This window comes from Cyprinodon tularosa, unplaced genomic scaffold (genome assembly GCF_016077235.1).
Source record: "Cyprinodon tularosa strain WSP-4 unplaced genomic scaffold, ASM1607723v1 ctg5, whole genome shotgun sequence".
Classification (NCBI taxonomy): Eukaryota; Metazoa; Chordata; class Actinopteri; order Cyprinodontiformes; family Cyprinodontidae; genus Cyprinodon; species Cyprinodon tularosa.
In genome coordinates, this window is record NW_024039229.1 from 1356505 (window position 1) to 1383645 (window position 27141).

Sequence of the window (27141 nt, forward strand, 5' to 3'; positions counted from 1 at the left end):
AACTGGACTGAATTGAATTTACTGTTTCTACTCCTTATTTATGCCAACATTACCACTTAGGGAGGACATTTTTTTTTTTATTTTTTTTATAATTAAAATACAGATTTCCACAATAGAGGTTAGTGCTGATCAGTGAAATATGACTTAAACTTTTTAATTAAAAACATTTTCTAACCTTAATAAAAAATCAAAAGCAATTTTTCTAATTATATCGATTGATATTTTTTTCAATGACGTATACAGTTCTGTTATAAGATTCTTTATTCAGCTTTTGAAATATTTATGTTGAGAAATGCAGCCTTGAAAGAATTAATAGATAAAAGTAATAAAAAAAAAAGAGTGCACAGAAAATGCATTAGAAGAGAAAAATACATTCATGAGCGAACAAGCTCAGTACTGGGAGCACTGGTCTCTCCTCAGTGTCTCTGTGACTGCAGACTGGGAGCCCTGGGTGGCCTCACAGGTCACAGAGCCCACCTTTCTCCACTAGTCTGCAGGGAGCCTCAGGGTGCTGCTCCAGCTGTAGAGGCCGTCCTTCTGCATAACTCCTCTGCTCTTGTTCTCCTCCCAGGTGAAGGTGTTAATGCTGCCGTCCACCTTCCAGGACAGACTCCAGTCTGAGGGGAAGCCCTTGTTGGCCAGACACACGAGGGTGGCCTTCCCCTGGTGCAGATCCTCACTGGAGGGGGGCAGCACTGTCAGGGTGGGACGGGTATTTTCCACTATATAGAACAAAAATAAATTTAAAAGGGGAGATTAAAGGGCTTGAAATTTCATTTCCCGCTCTGTTTTCTGTATCTATGGTAACATATCTGCATCACTGCTCAACCTTAGCAACAGACAAGTTTCAGTACCACACTTAAAAACTGAAATTTCTTCTTAAAGTTTTCCATTTATTTCTTATTAATTAAACTGCTGCATCTTCTAAATCTAAATAGCTTTTCTAAAACAATTTTTTAAAATCTTTTTTAAAGTTGCATTGACAAGATATTTCCATATATCTGGATAACACATACTAATTAAATTCTCACATAATCATTTATTTTTGTAATGTCAATACACCATTTAAAAAATGAAAATATAGACATTTTTATATCAAAAACCCTCATCAGAACCTCAGAGAAAGTACGTATGAGCCAAAGACTACACACATAGTGACTTCGATATTATGGGTTTACATATATCCCACTCTGCTTACAGAAATAAATGACGTATTATATTGAGACAATTTTCAAAGCTTATTCAATGAATGTTACTTTAAAAACAAACAAACAAATAAAAACAGATAGCAGCCTATTTCACATCACTATTCACTAACTTTAACATTTTATAAAAGTAACTAAAGCTAAAGAGAAAATGTTGTTGGATCTTTAAATTTACCTGCTGTGGAATCTCATGATTAATTCAATAAAACAGACAAATACTTATTAAGTTTCTCATAATACACATTGATGCATAATGGTAAAAATACTGATGGCCAAAGTCCATGTTGAACTCATTCAGAGTATTTCCATAGAGATTCACTTTGCATCAGCAGCTCCATGCTCCAGTGCTCTTGGAGAGTTTATAGTCCTGAGAGTTGAACACTGGATGACAACAGAAGAAATCCTCCTCATCAAAAACATGACTTTGATCTGCGTCCTCATCTGGACTCTCCTCTGCTGCTTCACAGGTAAAGTCCAGAGAATCAAACTCCTCTCCTCTATGAACATCTGTCCCTCTGAAATGAAGCCGATAAACCATGAAGCTGCTTTATGTTTTTGTCTCTGTGTCCTCAGAGTCCAGAGCTCAGGTCACAGTGAATCAGCCTGAAGCAGTGAGAGCTGATCTGGGAGGATCTGTCACCATCAGCTGCAGAACAAATCCGAATGTTCGGGTCTGGCACAACTACCGCCTTTTAGCCTGGTATCAACAGAAAGATGGTCAAACTCCCAAGCGTCTCATTTTTTTTGCTAGCTCTAGAGACTCCTGGACTCCGAGTCGTTTTACAGGCAGTGGATCAAACTCTGACTTCACTCTGACCATCAGTGGAGTTCAGGCTGAAGATGCTGCAGTTTATTACTGTCAGAGTCAACATTACATCAACAGTCAGCATGTGTTCACACAGTGAAAAACAGTCGTACAAAAACATCCCTTTGTCAGACTGAACTGAAACTGATGCAAGGGATGTAGCTGGTAGCTGCTAGAGAGACGACGAAGGGAGACAGAACTATTATCAAGCAAATAAGATAACTCCATTAAGCAGCCTATGATTTAATACTTTATCTTTCTCGCCATTTAAGAAACAAAAAATGTTTACTTACTATTTATTGTATTCTATATTCACATATATAACACATCTTGAACACACCGAATGCATATAAAAATATTAAATAAATTATGCAAATACTTTAAAAACAAATATTTAACATTGCAAATTTTCAAACAAAAAAATGCTATGCAAGACATGTTTCTGGCAATAGTGTAAATGTATCACTTTAATCACTTAAAGATGATCTAGAAAAGAGATTATTAAACACAATCCCTCTAGGACCTATAATCCCTGTAATCCCTGTAACCCCTGCCTCTTCATGTAATGCTATAGCTCTACTGAAGTCACTACTAGGTCCTCAACCATTCAACAGGTGATGCGAAAAACAAAAAACACAGATTACAGTCATATAACTTGTTACCAGTGGTGTCAAATGTACACACATCTGTTACTTAAGTCGAAGTAGATACTGCAGTTTAAAAACACTCTGATAAAAGTTGAAGTATCAAATTGACCTCTTTCCTCAAGTAAAAGTGAAAAAGTATGTGCTCCAAAAACTACTTAAATTATAAAAGTATAAAGTAACCTTTAAAAAAAACAGCCAGATGCCACTATATGAATTGAAAGCTAATTTTTTCGACTATTTCAAAAAATTCTTTGAGATAGGGCCAAGGATGAGGGAGGTCCTATTGGTCCCCATCTCCATCTCCTGATAGATGCAGAAAAAAAGCAGAGATACAAAAAGCATCTGTCAACTAGCTCCACTGCTAAATCCCATTGCTTTTGCCTTTGAGCTCCTTTGGCGAGTGACTTGAGACATAGTATGGAGAGAAGAGGCAGGTTTCTTTTTTTATATTTATATAATTTATATTTCTAATATGATCACTGATAATATTAAGACACAATCTTGTGAATCCACTTAGTTTGGTTAACTGTTTGATTTCTACTTCAACAGGCCCAGCGGGAATAAAGCTCCACTAAAATAAACTTAGAAAACTTGATGCTTGATGAAACTCAGCTGTAATAAATGATCTTGAAGGCATTTCGTCTTGCTTGAGGCTCCAAGTTATCTAAGGTGTTTTTTTCTTCTTCTGGCATTTCAAGGATATTTACACCAACTTAATAACTTCTTATTTAGTTTCAAGATAGCAAGTACTTCCCTTTCGCCGACAAAGGCCACAAGAGTTCAAGATAAATTAAGTTTCTTGATGTGATAACATAAAAGTGACTTTGTGCAAGCCATGTGTCCCAACATTAATTCATATCTGAGGAAAACTCTGGGTTATAATTAACATTTTAAAAAAGGTGTACAAGAAAATTAAAATCACAGTTTTTCAACATCTACAACTACAATGAGGGGGTTAGAATCTGAAAGGCCTACAATAAAATAAAACCTAAATAAAAACACAGGAATGTATTGAATCACATTATTGCATTTCTGCTGGGTGGTGTACTTACTAAATATATTATATATAATATATAATATTTTCTTCTTAGCTGATAAAGTGAGCTTTAAGCTTTTTATAAATACAGGAAGTTTCTGCACCGATAAAGAGCTTTTATCATCCAACTGATTTCTTTCTCCATTCTCCACCACCCTGATTGTTACCCCCACAATAGCTCTCTAGGTTATATCTGATAAGGGATCCTCCTGATCAATTCTCTTCAAGTGAAAAAATATCAATGGTCACAAAAAATATGATCTATAAACTCTTTGTAGATTTCACATCTTTTAACAAAAGAATATAGAAAAAATATTTGTAACAAAACAAGTTTTCATCACTGAAGTGCATGTTGGTAGACAGATTTGAACTGTATAAACAATTTTTTTTAAACAGAAGTTAACTCATACTGTATTTACAAACCTTTTTTCACCAAAGTTAACTTTTTATAATCGTATTTTGTCACAATTTATGTTTAGATATAGCAATTATTATAGGTTCACAAAGTAAAACTGGAGAAGACAAGTATATAGAACGTAAAACATAATGTAATCTTTAAATTAACAAAGTCACTTGGCTTCAAAATAATTAATTAGATCAAGTAATTTATTATCTTGTTCTCTAACATTCACTTTATATAACATTCTCAAAGCTTTTTTGTATAAGAGATGTATATTGTTGGTTTTCACATGTACAACCTCTATACAATAACTTATACATGGAACTAATGAATATAATATTGTTTTTTTTTTTAACCTCAACGAATATTTCATTATTTTTGTTACCTATATATTAAATGTTAAACTTCCATTTTGCTTTATTATAAAAAATATAAACTAGAAAAATTATCGAAATAACTTTGCCCAATATTTACAATGCTTAAAGTGCAAAATGTTTATACAGCTGTTTAAAAAAAATCTGTTAACTAATGTCCCAAAAAAGACACAAACATTGGCTGAGATCTATAATAAATCATTGAAGTTTAATATTTGGTGTAGATATTGTAACTATTTTAACGTATTTTTAACCTTTGTTTTTTTCCAATTTGTACTTTTTCACTTATGTATTGTTATGATATGATGAAGGAATAATAATAATAGTAATAAAGCACAAGGTTTGTACTACACTGCTTTCTTATTCAGTTTTTGTTCAATTTGTGTTTCAGTCCAGCTGTGTATCAGTTCCTCTACCGCTCTGAGGTTTTTGTACGACGTTGTATCACTGTGTGAGTGGGAAGTTCTCATCATGTTGACAGTAATAAACTCCTGCATCTTCAGCTTGAACTCTGCTGATGGTCAGAGTAAAATCAATATCATATCCACTTCCACTGAACCGATCAGAAACTCCAGTCGCTCTTGTGGAAACTGAATAAATTAGGAGCTTAGGAGCTTCTCCAGGTTTCTGAAGGTACCAGTGCAAATCATCATCAACAGCCGCACTGGCTTTACATTTGATGGAGACAGTCTGTCCTGGAACGACAGCCTGAGATTCTGGAGTCTGAATCAGGGTGATTTCTGCTGAGGAAACTAAAAACATGAAGAAAAATAGTTAGTGAGATGAATCCCAATCAAAGAAATATGGTCAGTATCTACATGTAAAAAGGATGGTTCCCCTCCTTCTTTTTCACTGTTATGAACCTGTTTAGATCCTAAAGCCAAGCTTTAAGCGAAGAGTCTCACCCTGAACCAGGAGCACCAGGATGGTCAGCAGTAGAGTCAGTAGCATCATCATCATGTTGCTGGTGTTTCAGTGTCTCTGAAGGACCTGGACAGCCTCTTATCAACACTGACCTCTTAAAAGCTAGGAGCAGGGAGGCAGGACAATTATGCAAACACACAGAGTCAGTCTCATAGAGACTATGACATGATGTTCTACTTTAATTGATTTTCTGCAAATCTTTTTCCTTCTATAAAGGACTGAAAAAATGTTTTTGTACCGAAATGCTAAAAGCCCCCAATTTGCTTTTAGTGCAAGGTGAGGATGTTTAATAAATTTGCTTAAATTACATTGCAATGTTATATAAAAAAAAAACAAAAAAAAAAACATGCATAAACGTATAAAGGAAAAGCTGTTTTCACAAATATGACAAAAAATATAGTTATTTAAATAATTCCTTCTGCTAAATTTGATTATAGAAACACTACAAGCAACATGTTGCTGTTGTTAAACTTCCTGCAAGGTATTAAAAACTATGATAAACAATGTCAGTGGCTGAAAAAATATGAATAAAAAATAGTTTAAAATCTCTCTTTGATTCTGTCAGAAAATTGAGCTGCTCTGAAAATATTTCAAGCTAGAATTTTACAGACTTTACCGTAGAGACTCAATTTCTTCCTTAAGTGAGACTATCGGGGAGGAGAGGTGTAAATATTTAGCTACACTTATACCATCTAACAAGAGAGATTCTCAAAGTGCTGTTCAACTATTTTCACACTATTGTGCCCCCTGTTGCTGCGTCCCTTCCTTGTGTAGAATATTCAAAAGAACTTCCTTCCCAAACTTGATCCACTTTTAATCTTCTTCCTTTTGAAGACATCGCAGGACTAAATAAAATTTCCAAACCTTTTTGATGAATGCAAGTCATTCACCTATTAACTCACACACTGATGTTGATAAGCTACGCTGTAGCCACAGGTAACCCGGGGCTCGCTGACAGAAACAAGGGTACTACACAGACGCCTGTGTAAACAGTTTGATGAAAACTGAATAAGTTTTAAAAGTCTTAAACATTTGCCTGTAATATTTAATATCTAGATTTCTGAATAACTGTTCTTATATAAAAATTGTCATCATAATAATATTTTGCGTTAGAAAAAAAGAACTGTTCCCCTGTGATTGATGGCCAACTGTCCAGGGTGGACACGCCACCTTTTACCCATAGACTGCTGGAGACAGAAACCAACACTCCCATGACCTGGTAGAGCAAGTGGATGGATGGATGGATGGATGGATGGATGGATGGATGGATGGATGGATGGAACTCTGGTGTTTTATCTTTTTTTTTATATAATTAGCACTATACTAATATTTGACAGGGTTTGCCAAAACAACTTCGGTGGTAATGAACATGTAGTTTTTCAAAAAAATTAAACATAAAATAAAAGACTTATCTGCCTTTGACTAGTAAAATTCAAGAAACCAAAACAAATAAAACCAGATGAAAATTAACGTGTTTTTAGGGGAGGTGTTATTTATTATGTTAGGCAGTCAGTTGATTATGTTTATATTTTAAAGTCTTGTAGGATCAGTGATCCGTTCCTTTCTACAGTCAGAGGTTTTTGTACGACGGCTCAATGAGTTTATATCACTGTGGTGGACTTTTGGTGGAGGAACCAGGCTGGATGTTAACTGTAAGTAAAACTAACGTAATGCAACTAAACGTTCTCTTTTTCGAAATTTACAGTTTTTTTTATTCTTTATTTTGACAAGAAAATGTTTTCTCTTTAGCTTTAGTTAGTTTTAGAAAATGTAATAAGTTAGTGAGTAGTGATGTGAAAAAGGCTGCTATCTGTTTTTATTTGTTTGTTTGTTTTTAAAGTAACATTCATTGAATAAGCTTTGAAAATTGTCTCAATATACTACGTCATTTATTTCTGTAAGCAGAGTAGGATATATGTAAACCCATAATATCGAAGTCACTATGTGTGTAGTCTTTGGCTCATACGTATTTTCTCTGAGGTTCTGATGATGATTTTTGATATAAAAATGTCTATATTTTCATTTTTTAAATGGTGTATTGACATTACAAAAAAAAGGATTATTGTGAAAATTTTATTAGTATGCGATATCCAGATATCAGGAAATATCTTGTCAATGCAACTTCAAAAAATATTTAAAAAAATTGTTTTAGAAAAGCTATTTAGATTTACAAGATGCTGCAGTTTAATTAATAAGAAATAAATGGAAAACTTTAAGAAGAAATTTCAGTTTTTATGTGTGGTACTGAAACTTGTCTGTTGCTAAGGTTGAGCAGTGATGCAGATATGTTACCATGGATACAGAAAACAGAGCGGGAAATGAAATTTCAAGCCCTTTAATCACCCCTCTCAAATGTATTTTTGTTCTATATAGTGGAAAATACCCGTCCCACCCTGACAGTGCTGCCCCCCTCCAGTGAGGATCTGCAGCAGGGGAAGGCCACCCTCGTGTGTCTGGCCAACAAGGGCTTCCCCTCAGACTGGAGTCTGTCCTGGAAGGTGGAGGGCAGCATTAACACCTTCACCTGGGAGGAGAACAAGAGCAGAGGAGTTATGCAGAAGGACGGCTTCTACAGCTGGAGCAGCACCCTGAGGCTCCCTGCAGACCAGTGGAGAAAGGTGGGCTCTGTGACCTGTGAGGCCACCCAGGGCTCCCAGTCTGCAGTCACAGAGACACTGAGGAGAGACCAGTGCTCCCAGTACTGAGCTTGTTCACTCATGAATGTATGTTTCTCAGCTAATGCATTTTCTGTGCACTCTTTCAGTTTTTTTATTACTTTTACTTATTAATTCTGTTAAGACTGCATTTCTCAACATAAATGATTTTTTTTTTTCAAAAGCTCAATAAAGAATCTTATAACAGAACTGTATGCGTCATTGAAAAAAATATCAATCGAAATAATTAGAAACATTGCTTTTAATTTTTTATTAAGGTTAGAAAATGATTTAATAAAAAAATTTAAGTCGTATTTCATTGATCAGCACTAACCTATATTGTGGAAATCTGTATATCAATAATAAAAAAAATATATATACCGGTATATATTTTTCCTCCCTAAGTGGTAATGTTGGCATAAATAAGGAGTAGAAACAGTAAATTCAATTCAGTCTTGTTTATTTATATAGCTCAAATTCAACACGTCATCTCAATGCACTTTACAGTTCAACCAGATCATACAGTCAAATTGATTCAAGGTTTTCTATCTAAGGAAAACCAGTTGATTGCAAGGACAAGGACTCAAAGGCAATCCCACACACTAGGCATGTTTGTGCTGACAGTGGAGAGGAAAGACTCACTTTTAACAATAAGAAACCTCTAGCAGAAGCAGATTTAGTGTTAATGGCCAATATGCTGAGGCTGACAAGTCATTATAATCAACAATTAAGGGGCTGCTAGATGGTCAGTGGGTAGCACTACTTCCTGGTAGCAAGAAGGTTAGGGTTCGATTCCCAGCCCAGGGTCTTTCTGCATGAAGTTTGCATGTTCTCCCTGTGCATGCTTGGGTTCTCTCCAGGTATTCCAGCTTCCTCCTATGACTGTTAGGTTAATTAGCTTCTCTAAATTCTCTTTAGGTGTGAGTGTTTAGTTGTTTGTCCTGTTTTTCTCTGTGTTGCCCTGCGATGGACTGGCGACCTGTCCAGGGTGTACCTTTCCTCTCGCCCATAGACAGCTGGAGATAGGCACCAGCCCCCCTTGCGACCCCAATTGGGATAAAGTGTGTGAGAAAATGGATGGATGGGTAATCATTAAGTGAAAGAGTACATGTTTGAATACAAAAATATTTAAAAGCACAAGTCTTTAAACAGTTATGTTCTATGCCAAATCTTAACCCTTAATGATTTTAATACAGATTTACAGCTTAACAGAATTAGTCCCATGAAATATTATAGATATTTGTCTCTATTTTACAATATAAGTAAAGTAAAACTTTTATGAAACATATTAAATGGCATTTCCATAGAGCCATTTTGCATCAGCAGCTTCATGCTCCAGTGCTCTTGTAGAGTTTATAGTCCTGAGAGTTGAAGACTGGATGACTGACAGCTGTCCTTCATGACAACAGAAGACACAGAAATCCTCCTCATCAAAAACATGACTTTGATCTGCGTCCTCATCTGGACTGTCCTCTGCTGCTGCTTCACAGGTAAAGTCCAGAGAATCAAACTCCTCTCCTCTATGAACATCTGTCCCTCTGAAATGAAGCCGACTAACCATGAAGCTGCTTTATGTTTTTGTCTCTTTTTCCTCAGAGTCCAGAGGTCAGATCACAGTGAATCAGCCTTTAGCAGTGAGAGCTGATCTGGGAGGATCTGTCAGCATCAGTTGCAGAACAAGTCAGAATGTTCATGTCTGGAGCAGCTACCACCTTTTAGCCTGGTATCAACAGAAGGATGGTCAATCTCCTAAGCTGCTCATTTATTATGCTAGCTCTCGAGCATCAGGGACAACAAGTCGTTTTACAGGCAGTGGATCAAACTCTGACTTCACTCTGACCATCAGTGGAGTTCAGGCTGAAGATGCTGCAGTTTACTACTGTCAGAGTAAACATTACATCAACAGTCAGCATCTGTTCACACAGTGAAAAGCTGTCGTACAAAAACATCCCTTTGTCAGACTGAACTGAAGCTGATGCAAGGGATGTAACTGGTAGCTGCTAGAGAGACGACGAAGGGAGACAGAACTATTATCAAGCAAATAAGATAACTCCATTCAGCAGAATTTGCTTTAGTACTTTATCTTTACTGACAATTAAGAAACAAAAAATGTTTAGTATCTATGTATTGTATTCTGTATTCGCATCTAGAACACTTCTGGAACGCATCAAATGCATATAGAAATATGAAATAGATAATGCAAATACTTTAAAAACAAATGCTTAAGATTGCAAATTTTTCAAAGCAATGTTATGCGATAATGGAAATGTATCACTTTAGTCTGTTAAAGTTGATCAAGAAAAGAGATTATTAAACACAATCCCTCTAGGACCTATAATCCCTGTAATCCCTGCCTCTTCATGTGATACTGTAGCACTCTTGAAGTCACTACTAGGTCCTCAACCATTCAACAAAAACACAAATTACAGTCATATAACTTATTACAAACAATATTACAGAAATAAACTAAAAAAATAAATAAATCCTGAGCTAAGGTGCACATAGAAAACTTTATTTCAACTTACTTTCGATTAAATACCCTAAAACTGAAAAGTAACCAGATAAGTTTCAAGAAAAACATGGAATAAATTCTGCAGGTATCCCCTGGAGAGTCTTGGAGAATTACATTCACACAGCATTCTAATCTAGAAAATCAAAGAACCTTTTTTAAACAGTAAAATTCAAATCAAAGCATAAAGATGCTGAACACTTTTAAGATGCTGTCCTTGTTATTTCCCTCCCCTCTCTCTAACAGGTAATTTTCCAGTTGAAGAAGTTCTTCATCAGTGTACTCAGGTTCATAAAGATAACCTTTTGGCAAATCCTCAACTCTGGTGTTTTATGTATCTTACCGTAAACACCAACATTATCATACTAATATTTTAGTGGGTTTGCCAAAACAACTTTGGCCGTAATGCACATGGATGTTTTCAGATACCTAAAAAAAATGACACACAAATAAAAATATTAGTAATTAATTTTAATGCTGTTGATGTATGATGAAATTGAAATAAGACCGAAATATTGTAAATTATAAGGTATTAAAAACTTCAGAGTATAAAAGTGATTAATATTAGTTTAGTTGTTCTTTTTTAACTTGTAGGTGTAGTCTAGTCATAGTCAGAGAGCCGTGTCTCTACTGTCAGAGGTTTTTGTACGACGGCTCAATGAGTTTGTATCACTGTGGTGGACGTTTGGTGGAGGAACGAGACTGGAGTTTGGAAGTAAGTTTACTTTATAATTTATATCAACTTCTAAAATATCTAGTTAGCATTACAAATGTTTTTCTATTTCCTTAAAGAGTTGATTTTTTTATTTAGCATAGACTACTTTGTTGGAACAAACAGATTCACACAAAATGAAAATAAGTAATGCATATGAAATTATATCAGATATTTTTTTTTTCAAATGTTATACTTTTTCAAATTTTTAAATGATAAATGCTTGGACTGTGCTTTGATAATTTATCAATTATTATTATTATTATTTATTCATTATTATTTATGTGTTCAATGCTTTGCTGCCAGCTTTAAACCACTCTGTGGATTCTGTAGTATTTCAAACTCAAAACTTTAATCAATATCTACTAAATCTCCAAAACGATTTTCTTTTTCACCTCAGAAATTAACACTGTTTCTTTTTAATATAAGACGCATACGTTTTTTTTTTTTATTTCCTTCAATAAATTAAAGAATACTAAAATAGAAAATAAAAAACAATTCTATCTTTGGGGATCTGAATCCCTTAAAGGGAAATGAAACAACAAGTCTGAGAGAGAGGAGTGGAGCATGAAGACATCTGGCAGAAACATCGTATTATAGGAAATCACCTCCTAGCTGTAACCATGTCACAGTTTCTGCGGGTCAGTCTCTGTAGTTTCTGTTCTCTTATCAACTCGGTGTCTCCCAGTTAATATACGTCCCATCGTGACAGTGCTGCCCCCCTCCAGTGAGGAGCTGCAGCAGGGGAAGGCCACCCTCATGTGTCTGGCAAACAAGGGCTTCCCCTCAGACTGGAGTCTGTCCTGGAAGGTGGACGGCAGCAGCAGCAGCAGCAGCAGCTGGGAGGAGAACAACAGCCGAGGAGTGCTGCAGAAAGACGGCCTCTACAGCTGGAGCAGCACCCTGAGGCTCCCTGCAGACCAATGGAGAAAGGTGGGCTCTGTGACCTGTGAGGCCACCCAGGGCTCCCAGTCTGCAGTCACAGAGACACTGAGGAGAGACCAGTGCTCCCAGTACTGAAAATGTTCAGTTATTAATGTTTACTTGCTACTGCCTTGTCTGTATTCTTTAATTTTACTTCTCGTTTTTTATTACTTTAATCTAGAAGTTATATTAAGGCTGCATTTCTCAACATAAATGTTTTCTTGATTTCATGAGCTCAATAAAGAATCTTATCACAGAACTCTGTGTCATTGAAAAAAAAACAGAAACAAATATAACTTAAATACTGCTTCAGAATTTAATCTAAACATTAAAAAGGTTTTTATTTAAAAAGTTTAAGTCATATTTCACTAAGCAGTACAAACATATTTTGCTATAATCCAAGTATAAAAAAATATTTTTATGCCCATAATTCCTCTCTGAATTGTAATGTTGGGATAAATAAGGAGTAGAAGCAATAAATAGAGATTAATTAAAAAACTGCTGTTGTTTATTTCAATAAAAAATATATAATTTTATAATAATGTTACAAAACAAGAAATATATAAATAAAATTTCCATCTTAGTAAATTAAAATAAAACAATGATGACAAAGAATAACTACTAAATCATTATGTGTATGTGTGACTGTCATCATAAGTTGTGTAACATTTGGATATTGGAGCGTTTCATCAAGAAATTCAGACTAACTGTGAGTTGCATTGGGCAACATTAAGGTGAAATACAAGCTAACTTTGAGGAACAGTTATAACTTATAAAGGAAAATTGCTTGGTCTTGTATGTAAGCAATCCATGGTCTTATGAATCAGAATATTTTTTGCATACCTCTTTTTTGGAGTCTTTGGGTGTGGAACCTTTTTAATATGGACCTTATTTTAAAAATGGTTACCCAGAGCTTAAGGGGCTGTTTCTTTTCTCAGGGTTAACAGTGAGTATTCATCACCCTATCTGTATAGGCTTCACCGTTTTAGTGTCTTGCTAATGGGATAAAAGAAAAGCAGTATGAAGTTCTGTGTGTTTGTCCAGATCGCAAATACAAAGCATTTTCTTACAGAAAACAGCTTTACTTCATTTGCTAATTTCCACTCACAGCCAAGTAACACTGAGGGAAAATAAGATGCTCAGGCGTGAGGCTCAGATCGCAAGCCTGTAACTGGATCAGGGATGTAACAAATTCACACACATTACTAGCCTACCTAAACTCTCAATGAATCTGTCTAGCACAGTCCTTGTGCTACCATGGTCCTCAGGTTATTTGGCCTGTACTTATATAGTGCTTTTTTAAGTCAGAGGACTTGATCAAAGCGCTTTACACTACATTCAGTCATTCACACACACAAACACACTCACACGCTGAAGGTGGTAAGCTACATTGTAGCTATGTACAGCTGACCTAGGGCAGCAGTACATCGCAGGCCCAATGTGGGTGAAGTGTCTTGCCAAGGAACTTTATTTATCTCACAATGGAGAGATTAACTCTCTGCATTTGACCCATCCCCTTGTGGAGCTCTGGGCTGCCACTGTGCAGCACCCAGGAAGCAATCAGGGGAAAGGGTCTTGCTCAGGGACCCAGAGTAGAGTCTGTGGGGTCAAACTAGGTATTGGCAACCTTCCCAGAGCACAAGCTCACTGCTCTAACCACTAGGCCAACACTCCCCAAAGTGAGGTGGAGTAAGCTGGAGGATGAGAGCGTCTAAGACTGAGGGAGGAGATGGGTGAATGTTCAGCTGATGAAGTGAATGTGAAGCTGGCCTTCTTAATGAGGAGCGCCTTTAATTATGGCTTACGGAGGGGGTGGTGGTCCATCCTTGATTGGCTGAACCTTGTGCGAGACACACCAGCAGGTGTCCGAGTTGATGCTATTAAAAACCTTAATGTTGATATTTCTACTTTTCTAGATGAAAAATGCACAGGAATACAGAACATATATTCTAAATAGATATATTTTTAAAATAAAAAGTATTAAATCTCCATAGTCAAGTGGTTATTCTACTAATTTGGAGGAAGAATCAAACAGGATGTTGGAAGTAAGTTAACTTCAATTAAATGTGAAATTCAAATTACTTTTACTCTTTTTCTTTCAAAGGCAGAAGTACTTTGAAAATATTTTATTTCTCACAATATTGAAATAGATAGAAGCTGAAGTACAACATTTATATGCAAATTACATCAAACGTTGCTTCTTAAAGTAAATGTCAGGTAAAATATCTGGTCATGAATATGATAAGTTTCTTTGTTTAGTGGTTTAAATCTGAGTCTCTCAGTGGGAAGTGAAACAATGTGTCAGTGATAGACTAGTGGAGCATGAAGACATCTGGTAGAAACTTCTCATTATGGAAAATGCCTTCCTAACAGTAACCATTCCACAGTTTCTGCTGTTTAAAATCTCTGTATCTTCTGTTCTCTAAGCGTGTAGGTGTCTCCTAAGTGAAACTGGAGACACACTGGAGTCTGTCCTGGAAGGTGGACGGCAGCAGCAGCAGAAGGATTTGATGAGTGCTGCAGAGGACTCAGATCTACAACTGGAGCAGCACGCTGAGGCTCCATGCAGACCAGCGGTGGAAGAAACACTGAGGAGTGACCAGTGTTCCCAGTTTATGAAGTTTATGAAGTTTATGGTTTCCGATTTTGTCATAAATGTTTGTTCAACCATTTAAAACAAGGAAATTGAAAAAGGTGAACTGATAATAAGTATAATCTGCTGCTTAAACATAAGAACACATTTACACTACATATTTGTCACAATTCAAAAAACAGTTGGAGAATGATGTTTAAGTTATTAAAATTGGCCCAGTCTACGTTTCAAAATCCTTTTTTACCTGATGCATTTTAAAACCCCTTTATTAAAACAAGGCAGCATTGGGGTGCGGATAATCCATGTTCAGAGGGTTTGGTCGTTGATGATGCCGTCATAGGTTGGAGTAAGCGCCCTTTTGACCTTTGCCGCATGTCTTCCCCCTCTCTCTAATCCCATTTTCTGTCTGCCTACTTTCAAAACTGATAAAACAAAGGCCTCTAGAGCCTAAAAATAAATGAAAATAAATAAGTATAAAGCAGCATGAGACTTACTGTCACTATTAACTTTGGTTTGTAGCACCTATATGTATGTCCTATAAACTGCTACTTTTGTCCCCGTATGACATAAAGGCTAATTGGATCACATTTAAAAGCCAGAACACAATAAATTCTCAAAATCTGAAAACATGAATATTTTCCAATAAGTCATTCTATTAAGGTTAAATTTGCAAGCTAACTCCTCTTTTTGAATTAAAAGTAGTTTTTCCAGTTGATATACTTTTAGGAACAAAAAGCTTGTTGTGGGGAACCCTAACTGCAGATCTACAGCGTTTAAGGAGCATAACAGCAGGTGGTCTCTGAAACTTTACGGAGCAACATTGCTGTAGTGCTGTTAAACTCTCATGAAAAAAGTGATTTTTATTTTTTATTTTTGGAAAAGTGAGACCTGCAGAATCAATGTGGTGGTTATTAATACAAATATGACCATTATGGTGACAGTTGCTTGAAGAGATGAGGTAAGATGCTCAGGTCTCTTAAAAAAAAAACAGGTTAAAATGTTCTTAAATTAAGAAGAACTAGAAAGAGGAACCTTTTTAGGAACCAGGACAGATTTTTGATCTCTCTCTAAAAAAAGGTCCTCATTACTTCCCTACCTGTAATTAATGCTTTTGGGTTTAGATAACGTTGAGGTTTCCTGTATGGATTGTAAAGATCTAGGATTTATTTAATTGTTAAGCAGTTGCTTTCACCTGCCAGGCTCTTTCTAGTTTTTTCCGAGCCTTTGGTTTTTCAACAATTTTTTTATGTTCTTTTTTCCTGATGCTTCCATCACATTATGATCTTGTATTGCTTATCAATGATCACAATGTCCAGTTGATTGGTTAGCTACAACCCTTTTGTCTGATTGTTTAGTGATATATTTAATATCTTAAAAAATCTGAGGTAAAGTAGAAAATCAAATAATTTAACTTGCAGCACACATTTGCTGTGACAACAGTGTTTTTTCTTCCTTCTGGTTGAAATGAATGTAATTCTTGCACTCCACCATTTGTAAATATACTGTGAGCCTCCAAGGATTTATGGTTATACAGCTCCTCAAATTACACCATGAACAAGATAGCAAATAATGTCCAAAGACTAATTGGTACATCTGACCGTAAAGACCCCTCGTGTCTGAAAAAATTTAGTTAACATGGCATTTTGTTTCAAGAGAATAGTCTGAAGCTCTAGTAGTATGCGGATGAGTTTGAATTGGAGGCTTCTGCTGCACCATCCATATTAACAAGGGTTGGACAATCAATTTTATATTATCAAAGGAGATGGAGAAAGCAATACCTGATTAAACATATTTGAGATATTTTTGGGATAATGGATGAACAATAAACATTCCAAGAGAAGATTTCTCTGCTCTGTCTTAAACTACTAGTTATAGAAGGACATGATTGTGACAGTCATTTCTGTTGGACTGAGAAAGAAATGGCCTACCTTTCATACTACTGGAGATGTTTCTATTTCTTTTAGGATGAAAGTAAAATTACTTTAGTTAGATTGTCTCAAAACAATCCACATAAGATCCATAAGAGCTATATAATGACTCTTCTTTGAAATCGGTTCTGAAATCCCCCAAAAGTTATACTTCTTCAAAGTAAAATTACTTATATATCGTGTTTGGATAGAATAAAATGGAATGGAGATTGCAACTGTGGATTATCAGAAAATATATTTAATTTATCACTTTGAAATTGAAATATTATCATTTTATTGCTAGAAACATTTCTTTCACAGTGCTGCTTTGTCTGAAAATGTACAGGCGTGAATATTTGTTCTTAAAGTTTTTCCATCCATCCATTTTCTTACACGCTTATTCCAAGTGGGGTCGCGAGGGGTGCTGGTGCCTATCGCCATATGGGCGTGAGGCAGGGTACACCTTGGACAGGTTGCCAGTCCATCGCAGGGCAACACACACACACACTCACACACACACGCGCACACACACACACACACACACACACACACAAGGGGACTTTAGAGACTATTTAGAGGAGCCAATAAACCTCATAAACAGTCATGATTTTTGACTGTGGGAGGAAACCAGAGTACCCAGAGCATGCACAGGGAACCCAAGCATGCACAGGGAGAACATGCAAACTCCATGCAGAAAGACCCTGGGCCAGGAATTGAATCCAGAACCTTCTTGCTGCAAGGCAGCAGTGCTACCCACATTGATCTTTTTTCTAGTGCAACAGTAGATGTGTTCTATATTCTAATACAGAATTGAATTCATAATTACAAAAATGTAAAGTTTTTTGATTAGAAAAAAAAGTACTAAAGCATGAACAACTGACTGCAGTTACTTAATTTGCTTGATAATAGTTCTCTGTCCCTTCGTCGTCTCTCTAGCAGCTACCAGTTAAATCCCTTGCATCAGTTTCAGTTCAGTCGACAAAGGGAAGTTTTTGTACCAGAGTTTTTCACTGTGTGAACCGGCGTTGACTGTTGATGAGATGAGCACTCTGACAGTAATAAACTGCAGCATCTTCAGCCTGAGCTGCACTGATGGTCAGAGTGAAGTCAGAGTTTGATCCACTGCCTGTAAAACGACTTGTTGTCCCTGATGCTCGAGAGCTAGCGTAATAAATGAGCAGCTTAGGATTTTGACCACTTTTCTGTTGATACCAAGCTAAATGGTGGTAGCTGCTCCAGACCCAAACATTCTGACTGGTTCTACATCTGATGCTGACAGATCCTCCCAGATCAGCTCTTACTGCTGCAGGCTGAATCACTGTGACTTGACCTCTGGACTCTGAGGACAGAGAGACAAAAACATAAAGCAGCTTCATGGTTTGTCTGCTTCATTTCAGAGGAACAGATGTTCATAGAGGAGAGGAGTTTGATTCTCTGGACTTTACCTGTGAAGCAGCAGCAGAGGAGAGTCCAGATGAGGACGCAGATCAAAGTCATATTTTTGATGAGGAGGATGTCTTCTGTTGTCATCCAGCATTCAACTCTCAGGACTATAAAGTCTTCAAGAGCACTGGAGCATGGAGCTGCTGATGCAAAGTGAAGCTCTATGGAAATATTCTAAATGAGTTAAACATGGATTTGTACGTGTTTAAATATATTATTTATCAATGAATCAATCAGTTTAGTTCCTTTACCATTTTGCATCCATGTCTATCCAGAGAAAATGTAATAGTATTTATTTCAACATGAATAGTGGTATTACCACAGCAAAGACCTGACAAACACAGTTCTTAAATTATTATGCTGATGTAAGTAGTTGCATAAACAATTCAGCCAGTCATCCTTCTGCATCTACAATAAGAACAGTTTTTTTGTTGCTTTTTTTCATGATAGCAACATTAACTCATTACTATTCCAACAGCTACTGTTCCCTCAGTCTGGATAAATAGCGCATAGTGTCAAAAATGCATGATTTCCCTTTAGAAAATATTCTTTTTGGAAAAATATGCCTTAATAAGTAATTGGAAATTAGTTATAATTGAATTGAAAATACTACTTATTTATAGAAAAAAATACATTTGATATTCATAGTACTTTTACTTTGTAGTAGTTTAAGTCACAGTTATAAAGAGCCATTGTGGAAGGCCCCAGCTCCAGAACTAAATTACAACATTACAACTTGTTCTGTCATATATGAACATGTAAATATTGAGAGTCACTAAATCTGAATTATTTGGAGTTTCATGTGTTAATATAATAGGAAATGAGAAGAGAACATAAATCACTAATTTTTTAATACTGATCAGTAACTCTGACTATAACACTATCCATAGACCTGTGTAAATGTTTTTGTCACAAGGGTTTTTTGTTGTTACAGAGTTTTATCTTTACCTGGTAAATTAATGCATTTGCATTTTTCCACAAAAAAACTTTTTAAGGAGTCCCTGAATTTAATTTGTTGGAATCCTCTTTTGGCTCATTGTGGTTCTTGTTCCTGTTTTTTCTACTGAACAGCATCTATCTCTGTAGCAGAACTAAGAGGCAGCAACGTGTTTAGATTTAATTTATTTTAGTGTAGGTTTTTTGATAGGTTATGGATTTTTCACAGTGGTTACATGATTTACTTGCTTCTATAAAATTCACCTACCTATACAGAAGTAAACTGCAGCATCTTCTGCCTGAGCTGCACTGATGATCAGAGTGAATTCAGAGCTTGATCCGCTGCCTGTAAAATGACATGGAATCCCTGAACCTCGTTAGTTAGCACGGTTAATCAGCATCTTAGGAGGTTATCCATCTTTCTGTTGATACCAAGTTATAGGGATGTATGTACCAACACACTTGACTTAGTCCTACAGTGGTGACAGATCTTCCAAGTACTGTATCGCTACAGCAGCCTAGCTTTTGGATTCTGGAAATCCAAAATTTTCAAGCAGTTAATCAACATGTTAGATTTTTTATCGAAATGTTTTCTACTCTTTCCCTTTTTTTTGTTCTCTTTGTCATTTGAGGTTCCACCTCCCACATAAAATCAGGGCGATAAGTTTGAAGTTGAAAAAAAAAAAAAAAATCAGCAAGTTCAAAATAAAAATCTGCAATAAAAAAAAAAAATCCTTTTGAACACATTTTTCATTTTCATTTTTTTTACAACCACTTTTTCATGTTTATTTTTTTTTAAGCTGGTATGTGTGTTTCTATTGGTTCACTGAACAGAATCCGTTGTAGTTTGGTTTCACTTTAGTCTGATAGGGGGAGGTTTTTGTACGAGGGTTTTTCACTGTGTGGACAGATCTTTACTGTTCATGGAATGAAACGTCTGACAGTAATAAACTGCAGCATCTTCAACTTGAACTCCATTGATGGTCAGAGTGAAGTCAGAGTTTGATCCACTTCCTGTAAAATAACTTGGAGTCCATGAATCTCGAGAGCTAGCGGCATGCATAAGACGCTTAAGAGGTTGTCCATCTTTCTGCTGATACCAGGCTGAAATATGCTTGCTGTTGTAAACGTAAACATTATGATTGGTCCTACATCTGATGGTAACAGATCCTCCCAGATCAGCTCTTACTGCTGCAGGCTGAGTCACTGTGATCTCACCTCTGGACTCTGAGGACACAGAGACAAAAACATAAAACAGCTTCATGGTTTGTCTGCTTTATTTCAGAGGGACAGATGTTCATAGAGCAGAGGAGTCTGATTCTGGACTTTACCTGTGAAGCAACAGCAGAGGAGAGTCCAGATGAGGACACAGATCAAAGTCATGTTTTAGATAAGTTGGATTTCTGTGTCTTCTGTTGTCATGAAGGACAGCTGTCAGTCATCCAGGGTTCAACTCTCAGGACTATAAACTCTCCCAGAGTGCTGGAGCATGGAGCTGCTGATGCAAAGTAGTTCTAAGAAAATGCTCTGGGTGACTCCAAATTATTTTTTATCTAATTTATAAAAGAATCCTTGGCACCTTGTAGAAGCCATTAAAGACGTTATGCTATGAACTAAATATGCTCTGGGTGACTCCGACATCACTTGCTCAAAGTTTGACGGGCAGTTTTTCATGGTACATAGAAGTAGAAGAGAAGCTAATGCAAAGCTCAGGAATCCAGAATATCTTTAAGTTGAGTTTCTGTTGATTTAAGTGCGTATATCTGACAATTTGCATATGAACTAAGATTTACAGTTATTTTCAGAAAATTGTACACATTTTCAGGTCATTTTTTGCAGTGCAGGATGTCTGTCAATAAACACAAAAATTGAAAATGCAACTTCATCTACACGTTCCACTTTAACCGAATAGAACCTTGTTAAAGTTATTTTTAAGAACTTTGATTATTTGGCATTATGTTTGCTTTTAAATTAAATGTTAGACAAACGTAACTGGTGTGCTGAAGTTGTTATAAAAAAGACATGAGCAAATAGATGTCATCAGGCCTTCCTTGTCCCTGTTCCTGATGGGGACCATTATAGCTAATCAATAATTACATTTATAAGATGCTTAAAATGATTTTTTATCTAATTTATTAAAGAATCCTTGGCACTTGGTAGAAGCCATTAAAGATGTTATGCTATGAACTAACTGGTTGGTGAAGGATTAGTTATAGTTACTTGGATGGTTAGCTGGCCCTGAACTAGGTCAACACCCTATTGAAGTGGTGCTATGTAAATGTCTGGTGCAGCAATATTACAAAAATCTAGACTGTTAGTTTGATAGGCTTTTAAATTAATAAATGGTATTCTCGGGCTAAAGATAAAAAAAAGAGGAGAGAGAAAGAAAGAGAGAAAAAAAATGATTTCGGGACAGAACTTTTTTTAATCCAGATGAGAAAAGGGTAGGTTCTCTAGTACCACTTAGTGTCTATCTGTGCTCGTCCCTGCATATGTACATGTACATGCATACACACACAACTGTCATGGAGAGGATATATTCGATCTCTAAAATTAGCTTTGATTTTTCCATAACATTTATACAATAATAACGAACTGTAACGGGATAAGCAATTATCGTATAATTTTTTTTCTAACTCAAAAACAACTCAGAAAGTCATCTGGATCAAGAGACTGTTTCTTAAGTAAAGATTTAATTAGAGCAACCTTAAAAGCATGAGGCACATCTCCCTCTAACAGGGATATATTGACCACATCTACAATGGAGATGGAGAGAACTCCTCCTTAAATAATCTGCCTGGAACTGGATCTTTACTTTCCAGAGATTTGGTGCTAATTTAATTTAATTATGATTGGTTTATCTCTTATTTATAAAGAATCCCATAAAATCACTGCTTAAAGCAGGGGGGTGGCTTTTGCAGCTGTAACAAAAAGAAATCTAGGATTTTTCATGTTAATATTAATGTTTTATGATCAGTTGGTTGAGATTATTCTTTGTTTTATTCATTTTCTTAAATTAAATATTGAACCTATATTTTATATGAAGAGATGACGAATATTACATTTTATTGCCTGTTATTCTAGATTCTCATCGCATTCTGTGATTTTTGAAAATTAATAAGTGATGACTGGTAAGTATGACTGATAAGTATGACTGTTTTTCACTGTGTGAACACATACTGATTGTTAATGTGGTGTTCACTCTTACAGTAGTAAACCGCAGAATCTTCTGCTAAAGCTCCACTGATGGTCAGAGTGAAGTCAGAGTTTGACCCACTGCCTGTAAAACGACTTGGAGTCCCTGATGCTCGAAGGCTGGAAACCATAATGAGCAGCTTTGGAATTTGACCATTTTTCTGTTGATACCAGGCTAAATAGTGGTATGGTTTGTAAAAAAGAACTTTCTGACTGGTCCTACAGTTGATGGTGACAGATCTTCCCAGATCAGCGGTCACTGCTGCAGGCTGAGTCACCGTGACCTGACCTCTGGACTCTGAGGACACAAAATGTAAAGCAGCTTCATGGTTTGTCGTTTTCATTTCAGAGGGACAGATGTTCATAGAGGAGAGGAGTTTGATTCTTTGGACTTTACCTGTGAAGCAGCAGCAGAGGAGAGTCCAGATGAGGACGCAGATCAAAGTCATGTTTTTGATGAGGAGGATTTCTGTGTCTTCTGTTCTCATGAAGGACAGCTGTCAGTCATCCAGAGTTCAACTCTCAGGACTATAAACTCTCCCAGAGCACTGGAGCATGGAGCTGCTGATGCAAAATAGCTCTATAGAAAATAATCTGACTCCAAAATATAACTCTATTTAAGAATCAGTTTTATTTCTGTCATTTGTGTCTGATACCTGTTTTTTGTTAACTTATATTATAAAATTGACGCAACTATCAAATCATGTTTATTCATGCGATTAAACTGCTGATATCTGTTATAGATCCTGCTTCTGTCTGAATCTGGGCCATCGCATAGGCCTAACTGTCTCACTACTGGACTTTGACAGGTCCCCACTGCAATGTGTTGAGTAAGATCACATCTATCAACAAAAGTAGATACAGCAGATTTTCCATGAACCACTCTAACCTTTTTTGTCCTTGCAGATAGCCGTCCCCATGATGTGAATCTTATAGCTAAACACTGTCATTCAATGAACCTGGGTTGAACTGATTTGGGTCTCCTGATTGATTTACTGCATCTGGGTCAAAATGGTTCATCACTCTGTTTCATAAACAGAGGAAACCCAATTCAAAATAGTGAATAACAATGCTTAACATTTAAGGATGATGTGACTAATCTCTGTGTCTAAATGTAATCATTAAATGTTTAAATTATTTCTCCACAGACATGTGGTTCTTTTACATTTTACAGTTGAAGAAATATAAAACTCATTTTGTATTGCCTATCTATACTTTGGCAAATGAGTTCAACTTAATATGTATATTATTGACAACTTTTTAAATGAATTTGTTCTACAAGTAACTTTTTAACTTGATAATTCTTGATCGACTCAGAGACACAAATTGAGTTCTTTGTTACATATTTGCACTCAATAAGCCTTTTAATAGCACTGACAACCATCGAACATGTAAGGACAAATCAGCTAGTTGAGGAAAAATATCTATTTTATTTAACTCTATGCTTGCTTTGATCTATTTAAGATATTTCAGTATCAAAAAAAATAAAATCATGAGATTTAATAAAATTAGGAAGAATATGTGATGGGATTAAAGATCGGGTCTATCTCAAAGTTGGTTGATATCAATCGTTGTAAATTTACATTTTTATAGAATATTTAACTTATATTTAATATTTTATGAGAATGACATTTAAACTTTTCTTAAATCAGGGATTATGAATTTCAAATGTTATTGCCAGTATTTCTAGATATCATATATAGGTCAATCTTCTATTAATGAAAAGCCTGGCTTAAAAAGCAACTTGTTTGAAAAAAGTTAATAAAATAAAAACTCTTTTATGTTATTTTATCTTGATTGAATGCACTAATGAAGATCTGGTAATAATTTTATGACTTCACATTAAGTTGATTCTTCAAGGATTAATAGCAGTCTTGCAGCTGCAGTTCAGTTTCAGTTGAGTCACACTGAGGAAGGTTTTTGTACAACTGTTTTTCAATGTGTGAACCGGTGATTGCCATTGATGTAGTGTTCACTCTTACAGTAGTAAACCGCAGAATCTTCTGCCTGAACTCCACTGATGGTCAGAGTGAAGTCAGAGTTTGATCCACTGCCTGTGAAACGACTTGGAGTCCCTGATGCTCGAGAGCTAGTTAGAAGAATGAGCAGCTTCGGAATTTGACCATCTTTTTGTTGATACCAGCCTAAATAGTGGTGTGATTTGTAATAATAAACATTCGGGCTGGCTCTACATCGGAGGCTGACAGATCCTCCCAGATCAGCTCTCACTGCTGCAGGCTGAGTCAATGTGACCTGACCTCTGGACTCTGAGGACACAGAGACAAAAACATAAACCAGCCTCATGGTTTGTTGGCTTTATTTTAGAGGGACAGATGTTCATAGAGGAGAGGAGTTTGATTCTCTGGACTTTACCTGTGAAGCAGCAGCAGAGGACAGTCCAGATGAGGACGCAGATCAAAGTCATGTTTTTGATGAGAAGGATTTCTGTGACTTCTGTTATCATCCAGTGTTCAACTCTCAGGACTATAAACTCTACCAGAGCACTGGAGCATGGAGCTGCTGATGCAAAGTGGCTCCTTATGAAAAATCACTGACTCTTGCAAGATGCTATCTTAAACTATCAGTTTTATTTCTCATAACAGTTTTCTGTTAACTCAACAATCTAACTATAGTTATTCTTGGGTTACATATGTGCAATGCATGTACAAGCCTGAATTTCGGTGTAAATACTGTGACATTTTAGATACTCAGATTTTTACCTTTTACTTTTTAATAATTTATACAGCCAATTTCTTTAAATGAGACTTAAAATGTTTTAAAAGGTGATAAGATGACATCCTACATGTAGGAGTAAAACAATACTTAAGACAAGGTCTTGTCTTGTTGCTGAGAGGTACAGTTAGGTCCCGTATATTTGGATGATGCCATGTACAGAAGAACATGCGTGTGTTTGAAATAGAACTGCTCAAACGAGTATTTATTACACGTGTGGACTTTTAGCAAAATTCTGAACCAAGGTGCTCGAAATCCGCTGCAGTAAATACTAATTAGCAACTAATAGCAGAAAGAACCATTATTTGTGTTTCTAATTTACACTATCTTGCATGCCATACAAATAACATGCTTTACCTGATGATTAAATTTCCCAGTAAATAAGATGTTTTTACACTACAATATTTTATTGTAGTCTATTTTTACTGTTGATCTTTGTTTATTAAAGTGCTATTATTGTTGATAATCCAAAATGTATCAACACTACATTTAATTATCTATTTTACCTTTTCATCAAGACGAGGCAGTGTGTTTCTGTCATAATGATTCCAAGCATTGACGTGTCCAATTTTCAGCAGAAAAAACAAAAGAGACTGAACTCAATTGTTTTAGATCCAAAAGTTAGAAATAAAAACACCAAACATTGCACGAGCAGCAAACAGCAAGCTGACCGCACTGGCGCCATCTTGCTCCTCAAAGCACATTTGCTGTGAATGTTGAGAGTGTCAGTGGAATAATTTCCCTCCTCCATTGATAGCATGTCTTGCTTTTGTAAACGCCAGCCTTCATCTTTTCAAATACCTTATTTCATAAACTTAGAAAGTGGAACTTGCTGATAACTGCAACCCCTGCTTATTTTCACAAATATTCTCCTACTGACATGAAACCAACACAACTACTTCAGGGAACAGGTATGATTATGTGAGCAAAGCTGCATCATTTTCAACACTTTATATCTCAAACTAAGAAGGGGATGGAGATATTGGCAACTTGGATGTGAAGCATGCAGATGTTTGCATTCCCTACCTATTTTGACAAATATTCTTTGGTAATTTTTCTATCTGTTTTCTCATCAAAATACAAAAATTGAAGGTTCACCCACATGGGATACACATTTAGTCAGGCACAGCTTCTTAAACTTGCTTGAGATAAAAACTGGAAAAATTGGACAAGGTGCATTATCCAAGTTTCATTAGTTCATTCCTTTAACATAATCAAAGTCATGTAAACTAGAGTCCTGCAACGGGTCACCCTCAAAAATGCTCTTTTGCGGGTGAAAAATACATAAATAAAAATAAACGGGTCGGGCGTCGGGCGGAGATTTTTTTAGTGCGGGTGGGTAGTTGGTGATTTTTTATTTTTTTTTTATGCGTGTCTATTGTTATGGACATCAGAAATGTTATATTAATCAGGCACTGTCTGGGGTCACCCTTGTTGTAGCTTAAAGCCCTGCTGGCAGTGTGGGGACTTCCCTCCAAAAAGCCCACAGTCAGTGCATACACGTCTGCTGCAGTGTTAATGGCGCTGTTCTGCAGCGCAGCGTACTATAGCCTATTACTTGATGTGTTAACGGGTCGGGTTGCGGGTTAAATATCAACGGGTCGGGTCGGGTTCTGATTTGAATTGAAGATATCTGCGGGTGACGGGTCGGGTTCTGTAGTCATCCTAACGGGTTCAGGCGGGTGCGGGTTGGTAAAACTCGACCCGTGCAGGACTCTAATGTAAACTAGCACTGCAGATCGGATATGTTATTGAAATATTGTTGATTATGTAAAGCAATTTTTGCTTCTTATGTATAAAACATGCTTTATAATTTCTATTTCAATACTTAATACACAATTGAACCAAATAGAACATCACAATCAGTAAAGGGTCAAGTAAATATTAACATAGAGAAGCTAAAAATGTTAATCAGTACCACCCTCCTTTAACACTGTGTTTTTGTCTGGATTTTTGGAGCCTTTTGTTTGTCTTTTGAATCATAATAGGAGTTAATTGCAAATTCTTGGGAATGAGTTTCATGGCTGAATTTCAAATGCTTAGAAGCTGTAACTGCAATCCTCAGCCTCTGTTCAGTGATGGCCTTTCTCTTTTCATAAAGATAGTTCAACTGACGCCTCTTTCAAACCACCTGTCCTCTGTCC

General features: G+C 36.2%; 1 protein-coding gene and 4 gene segments (V, D, J or C); 1 reads left to right on the top strand and 4 right to left on the bottom strand.

Moving 5' to 3' along the window:
* Positions 1-486: 486 nt before the first annotated feature.
* Positions 487-24689, bottom strand: LOC119794992. The segment is given in 4 exon segments: positions 487-722; positions 6541-6575; positions 24213-24531; positions 24638-24689. Coding segments are annotated over 4 exon segments (642 nt in total).
* Positions 1511-8119, top strand: LOC119794990 (immunoglobulin kappa light chain-like). Its single transcript, XM_038302785.1, has 4 exons — positions 1511-1672; positions 1779-2105; positions 7014-7043; positions 7765-8119. The coding sequence occupies exons 1-4, from the start codon at positions 1591-1593 to the stop codon at positions 8094-8096; spliced, it is 771 nt and encodes a 256-aa protein (XP_038158713.1). The 5' UTR covers positions 1511-1590; the 3' UTR covers positions 8097-8119.
* On the bottom strand, positions 4912-5424 carry LOC119794997. The segment is given in 2 exon segments: positions 4912-5219; positions 5373-5424. Coding segments are annotated over 2 exon segments (360 nt in total).
* On the bottom strand, positions 17502-18299 carry LOC119794993. The segment is given in 2 exon segments: positions 17502-18029; positions 18136-18299. Coding segments are annotated over 2 exon segments (417 nt in total).
* LOC119794995 lies at positions 22218-22713 on the bottom strand. The segment is given in 2 exon segments: positions 22218-22562; positions 22662-22713. Coding segments are annotated over 2 exon segments (384 nt in total).
* Positions 24690-27141: the final 2452 nt, after the last annotated feature.

Excerpts from the sequence above, each read along its gene's own strand:
- LOC119794990 (XM_038302785.1), top strand. The coding sequence starts at position 1,591 with ATGACAACAGAAGAAATCCTCCTCATCAAAAACATGACTTTGATCTGC. Across the intron at positions 1,673-1,778 it reads TCTCCTCTGCTGCTTCACAG|AGTCCAGAGCTCAGGTCACA; the intron begins GTAAAGTCCAGA and ends CTGTGTCCTCAG. Across the intron at positions 2,106-7,013 it reads CAGTCAGCATGTGTTCACAC|TTGGTGGAGGAACCAGGCTG; the intron begins AGTGAAAAACAG and ends TGTGGTGGACTT.